At 48.5% G+C, this 6772-nt stretch overlaps 1 protein-coding gene across 1 annotated transcript; it reads left to right on the forward strand.

Moving 5' to 3' along the window:
* Positions 710–6037, forward strand: LOC108636420 (the record flags this gene model as incomplete). Its single annotated transcript, XM_018051639.1, is given in 6 exon segments — positions 710–1935; positions 1937–3877; positions 3879–4017; positions 4219–4532; positions 4534–4923; positions 5524–6037. Coding segments are annotated over 6 exon segments (4524 nt in total), but the record flags the coding sequence as incomplete, so codon positions are not given.

Raw genomic sequence — 6772 nt, forward strand, 5'->3', positions numbered from 1 at the left:
GGGCAAACTACTTCTACTCCGTTGTCTCTGATGACTGACCACTTCTCTGATTTCAAGTCTAGAGCTCAGAATCTATCATTGCTGGTGAAGAAGAGCAAACTGGTGACTTTCTGTTCTGCCGAGTGGCCTACCTTTGATGTCGGGTGGCCCCGCGAGGGAACCTTCAATCCACAAATTATCCGGGCAGTTAAAGAGGGGATGCTCACTCCTGGTCCTGCCGGGCACCCAGACCAGACTCCCTATATTCTGGCCTGGCAGGATCTAGCGAGGAACCCCCCAGAATGGCTTAAACCCTTTGTTCTCGCTCCTCCTAAACCTCCTAAACCTCCCCGTCCCTCTTCCCCAACTCCAACCTCGCCAAGCCCACAGGTGCTAGTCATGAAGGCTTCTGAAGAAAAGGAAGGGAAAAAAAGACGAGAATCGGCCAAAACCGGTATTCTAGGAATCTTCTCTGTATCCTAATCTGATAGACCTGGAGACCAAATTGTCCCCACCCCCGTATGCGGATCCACATCCACCCTTGCTTCCACAGGTTCCACAGGTTTCATCGGGAGAAGCCCGGAGGGGAACCGAGCCTTCAGCTCCTCCCCAAGAAGGGAGCCCCGCCCGGGGAACTCGGGGAAGGACAAGGGGAATGGCCAGCATGGTGGAGGAAGAGGACCCAGAAGTTCCCTCCTCCACTGTTCACGTGTTTCCGGTCCGGGCGGGGCCAGCCAGAGAGGGTGGAGAACGGACATATCAGTATTGGCCCTTCTCTACTAGTGATCTGTACAACTGGAAAACCCAGACTCCCTCATTTTCTGAAAAACCACAGGGTCTTATTGATCTCTTAGAGTCTATCCTTTTCACTCACAATCCCACTTGGGATGATTGTCAGCAACTGTTACAGGTGCTTTTCACAACAGAGGAGCGCTAACGGATCCTGTCAGAAGCTTGGAAAAATGTGCCAGGGGTGGATGGGAGGCCCACGATACAGCCTAACCTTATTGAGGAAGGGTTCCCCTTGGTGCGACTCAGCTGGGACTTCGAACGCGCTGAAGGTAGGGAGCGTCTCCGAGTGTACCGCCAGACTCTTACGGCCGGCCTTAGAGCAGCCACCAGGAAGCCAACAAATTTGGCCAAAATAAATTCAGTGAGGCAGGAGCCAAATGAAAGCCCAGCAGCCTTCCTTGAAAGGATAATGGAAGCTTTTAGACAGTATACCCCTATGGACCCACTGGCCGATGAGTCACGAGCGGCAGTTATGTTAGCATTTGTAAATCAAGCAGCCCCCGATATTAGAAGAAAGTTACAAAAGATAGAGAGGTTAAGTGAACAATCCTTGCAGGATCTAGTGAGGGCAGCCGAGAGAGTTTTTAACCATAGGGAGACCCCAGAGGAGAGAGAGAACTGCATTAGATGGAAAGAAAGAGAATTTAGAGCTGAAGAAAACCGTAAAAATCAAAAGGAACTGGTCCAGATATTTTTTGCAGGGATTGAAAACAAGAACAGGTCCCCAAAAGGGAAAAAGATGGACTCAAAAATTGAAGAAAAAACAACAAGGCGTAAGCTTGAGAAAAACCAATGTGCGTTTTGTAAAGAGTTTGGACATTGGAAAGACAAATGCCCCAAGAAAAATCTGAAAGAGAGGCCCAGGACCCCCAAGAACGAGCCTCCTTCTCCAGAAAGTCATATCCTCTACGCGGGTGAGGATAGCGACTAGGGGGGTCAGGGCTCGATGCCCCTCCCTGAGTCTTGGGTAACCATAAATGTGGAGGGGAAACCGGTTGGCTTCATGGTGGACACGGGAGCCCAATACTCAGTCTTAAACCAAAAAGATGGACCTATGTCTAAAAATAGTAGCTGGGTACAGGGAGCAACCGGGACTAAACGATATGGATGGACTACAAAACAGCATGTGAACTTGGGGGCCCACCAGGTAACCCACTCTTTTTTGGTGTCCAGCGCCCTTGCTAGGAAGAGATTTACTGTCTAAGGTGAATGCCCAAATTCATTTCGACCACGGACAAGTGTCGGTCTTAGATGGGACCGGGCATCCTCTTCAGGTCCTGTCTCTGGCATTGAAAGATGAATACAGACTATATTTGCCAGAGGCACCAGCGACAATAAGCCCCGAAGTACAACCATGGGTTCAAAGTTACCCTCAGGCCTGGGCTGAAACAGCAGGAATGGGACTAGCCAAACAGAGGCCCCCTATTGTTGTGGAACTAAAGGCCAATGCTTCCCCGGTGAGGTTACGGCACTATCCCATGAGTCAAGAGGCTCGACAAGTAATCATGCCTCATATACAACGCCTCATAGATGCAGGGATCCTAAAAAGATGCCAGTACCCATGGAACACTCCTCTGTTGCCTGTGAGAAAGCCTGGGGGAACGGATTTTAGACCGGTTCAAGATCTGCGAGAAGTCAACAAATGGGTGAGTGATATTCATCTTACGGTTCCTAACCCTTACACACTACTAAGGGATTTGCCCCCAACCTACATTTGGTATACTGTTTTAGATTTAAAAGATGCCTTTTTCAGTCTGCCTCTTGCCCCTACAAGCCAAGAGATCTTTGCCTTCGAATGGCAAGAAGACGGTGGCCAGACCCCTGTACAGCTGACATGGACTCGCTTACCACAGGGCTTCAAAAATTCGCCCACGTTATTTAATGAGGCTCTGGACGAAGACCTCCATGAGTATTGGGTTGAACACCCTACCATTGTTTTATTACAATATGTTGATGACCTCATGCTGGCAGCGGCTACAGAAAAAGATTGCCAAGAGGCAACAGGTGACCTTCTCCAAACCTTGGGGACTTTAGGTTACAGGGCAAGTGCCAAAAAGGCCCAGATCATCAAACAAGAGGTTACATACCTCGGTTATAAGATAAAACAGGGCCAGAGGTGGCTAACACAGGCCATGAAAGAAACCATCCTCCAGATCCCTGAGCCAGCTAACCCTAGGCAAGTGAGAGAATTTCTGGGAACTGTGAGATATTGCCGATTGTGGGTCTTGGGGTTTGCAGAAAAGGCTAGGCCCCTATATGAGGGGAGCAAAGAAAACAAGGACTGGAAATGGACTGAGCCAATGAAGAAGGCCTTCCAAGTGCTCAGGTGAACCTTGCTAGAAGCTCCTGCCCTTGCCCTCCCTGATCCATCTAAGCCTTTCCAATTATTTGTGGATGAAAAGCGGGAGATAGGAAAAGGGGTACTAACACAAAAATGGGGACCATGGAAGCGACCTCTAGCTTACCTTTCCAAGAGGCTGGACCCAGTGGCAGCTGGATGGCCACCTTGCCTCCATATCATTGCGGCCACTGCTCTCTTGGTCCACGATGCTGATAAACTGACTTATGGACAGAGACTCTTGGTTTACACCCCTCATGCCATAGAGAGAGTTCTAAAGCAACCCCCAGGTAAATGGATTTCTAATGCCTGCTTGACGCACTACCAGGCCTTGCTGCTCGACACCACACAGATACATTTCCAAACGCCCTGTGCTCTAAATCCAGCTACTCTTCTGCCCAATCTGGAGGGAAATAGCCCCCTCCATGATTGTGATGAGATATTGGCTGGGGTAACAGCAATACAAAAAGACTTAACCGATACTCCACTGGATAACAGTGAGCTAATATGGTTTACAGATGGAAGCAGTTATGTAAAAGATGGACAGAGACGGGCGGGAGCCGCAGTAGTAGATGACTCTGGACAAACCATATGGGCTGAGGCCCTTCCCCCAGATACCTCCGCACAAAAGGCAGAACTAATTGCCTTAATTCAAGCAGTAGAGAGGGCCAAAGAAAGGAGAATAACCATTTTCATTGACAGCCGCTATGCTTTTGGCACGGTACACATCCAGGGCCCAATATATCGGGAATGGGGGTTTTTGACAGCTAAAAGAAATTAAAAATTTGCCTAAAATCCGTAGACTTTTGGAGGCTGTACAGATGCCTCAGGCTGTGTCAATAGTACACGTACCTGGACACCAGAAGGGCAACAGCCCTACGGCACGAGGGAATTGTGCTGCAGACCTGGCAGCTTGAAAGGTAGCTGATGAAGATTACATCACCCCTGTGTTGGTGATCGAACTTCCACCTCCAGGTATGGGAACTTTGCCCCCGACCCCTGAGTATTCATCCTCAGACCTTGCTTGGATTCAAGAAAACACCAACCTTCAAAAAGGTGAAGATGGATGGTACCGAGACTCAGATGGCTACTTGATACTCCCCACTCAGTTGGGACGACAACTATGTGAACATTTACACTTTACTCATCTGGGAGAAAAAAAGACTCTGATGCTCTTTCAAACTGCGCGCCTGCAATTCCCCCGGCACCAAACGACTGTGAGGAACATAGTACATGCTTGTAAGGCATGTCAACAAATGAGACCAGGAAAAGGACAACACACAGGACTGAGGTATCGGGGAGAAGGACCGGGGCAGCACTGGGAAATAGACTTTACCGAGGTAAGGCCAGGCAAGTATGGTTACTGGTACTTGTTAGTCTTGGTAGATACCTTCTCAGGGTGGGTAGAGGCTTTTCCTACAAAGAGAGACCGCGATGATAGTGGCGAAAAAGATTTTAGAGGAAATAGTTCCCAGGTTTGGCCTGCCGGTGACCATCGGCTCTGATAATGGGCCTGCTTTCGTGAGTCAAATAGTTCAGAGCCTTGCCCTAGCCCTGGGGACCAAATGGAAGTTACATTGTGAATACAGTCCACAGAGCTCAGGGCAAGTTGAAAAAATGAATCGGACCCTAAAAAAAACTTTAACTAAATTGGCTATAGAGACTGGCGGGGACTGGGTGACCCTCCTTCCCTTCGCCCTCTTCCGTGCACGTAATACTCCTTATCAACTTAATCTGACTCCATTCGAAATTCTGTATGGGAGACCTCCCCCTATATGTCCAATCTTTGAAGGGAAGAAACTACCGCCTCCCACGTTGAGACAATTCCAAGAGGCCTTGATGGCCTTAAGTAAGGTGCATTCCCATGTTTGAAAACTGCTCTGGGAACTACATGTAGGTCAAAATAAAGAAATTGTCCCCTCGCATGACATTGGCCCAGGAGATTGGGTGTGGGTCAAGAGGCACCAAACCAAGGCACTAGAACCTAGATGGAAGGGTCCTTATGTTGTTCTTCTTACCACCCCAACTGCCCTAAAGGTCGATGGTATCGGGCCTTGGGTGCATTGCAACCACGTACACCAAGCTACCTCAGCAGAACAAGAAGACACCAAAAAAGAATGGGAAGCATCTCTACACCTGTCCAACCCCCTGAAGCTGAAGCTCCGTCGCCCACAAGACCAAGAGAAATCGTCTGGACCGTCTTGTGGATGACCATGTTACTCTGTTCTGAAGCTGCCATCATAAACCCGCATCAATCTGTCAGAATCACCTGGAAGCTGCAGAATGGACTAACACGTGAGATGCTCAACTCAACCACCACAATACATCCGCCAAATACGTGGTGGCCAGACTTATGCTTTGACCTTAAACCAGTGGTAAATGTGCCTTGGGCTAGGGGTTACCTTCGGATGCAGGGGTTCTGGGCATGCCCGGGCCACCAGAGGACCAATTGGAAGACTTGTAGGGGGGGGACAAGATTATTTTTGTAAATCATGGGATTGTGTTACTTCTAATGATGGGCCTCGGCACTGGGAGGTGGAAAATCTGGACTTGCTCAACTTCTCGTTCGCAAAGCCCACTCCCCAGGCCCTTGGGGATCCAACTTTTAAATGTGAAGAGAGTTGTAACTATGCACAGGTTAAGATAAGGTTCAATCAGGAAAAAGCAAAAAAGGAGGGGGCTTGGATTTCCGGCCTATCTTGGAGAATACAGACAAGAGAGGTGGGAGGATTCGGATACATTGACGGAGGAATTATAGTTATAAGCCAGATTCTAGAGCCAGTGCAGGTATACAGTATAGGTCCCAACCCAATGGAAAAAATTGATGTAACTCCCTACCCGACAACCTCCCTACCTATATCACAGAGACCAACAGAAGACCGAGAGGCAGGCTCCCTTATTAAACTCGGACATACAGATCCATTATAGAAATTAGTAAAGGCAGCCTATGCTACCTTAAATCAGACCCACCCTGAGGCAACTAAATCCTGTTGGTTATGTTACAACTTAATTCCCCCTTACTATGAGGCAATAGGCCTCAACGCCTCTTACGACCTGGCCAACGGCACTGATCCTCCCCAATGTCGATGGGGAGAATGAAAAGTGGGCCTTACAATGAGAGAGGTATGGGGAAAAGGGTTATGTATGGGCAAGATATTATCAGGTAGGTCTCCACTGTGTGCGCATGTCATTGAGCCTACGGACTTGCCCATAGCCAGGTGGCTAATACCACAGATGGGAGGATGGTGGGTCTGTTCACACACGGGGCTGACTCCATGTGTACACAGCTCAATCTTTGACCCCAAAGAAGAATTCTGTGTTATGGTAGCAGTCGTGCCAAAAATTCTGTACTGACCAGAAGAAACAATATATGATTACTGGGCCCAAAGGTTGACCTTAAATCCTCCAAAAAGGACTTACAGAGTTAAAAGAGAACCTATTACTGCCATAACTATAGCAACTATGTTCTGTCTTGGAGTAGCCAGGGCCGGAACAGGAATAACAGCCTTGTCCCTGCAAAGCCAGGGATTTAACTCCCTGAGAGCGGCCATAGATGAAGACATCACCCGTATAGAGCAATCTATTAGTCATTTGGAATCGTCTTTAACTTCTGTATCTGAAGTAGTTCTGCAAAACAGGAGAGGATTAGATCTGCTTTTTCTA

This window comes from Capra hircus, chromosome 7, assembly GCF_001704415.2.
Source record: "Capra hircus breed San Clemente chromosome 7, ASM170441v1, whole genome shotgun sequence".
Lineage (NCBI taxonomy): Eukaryota > Metazoa > Chordata > Mammalia > Artiodactyla > Bovidae > Capra > Capra hircus.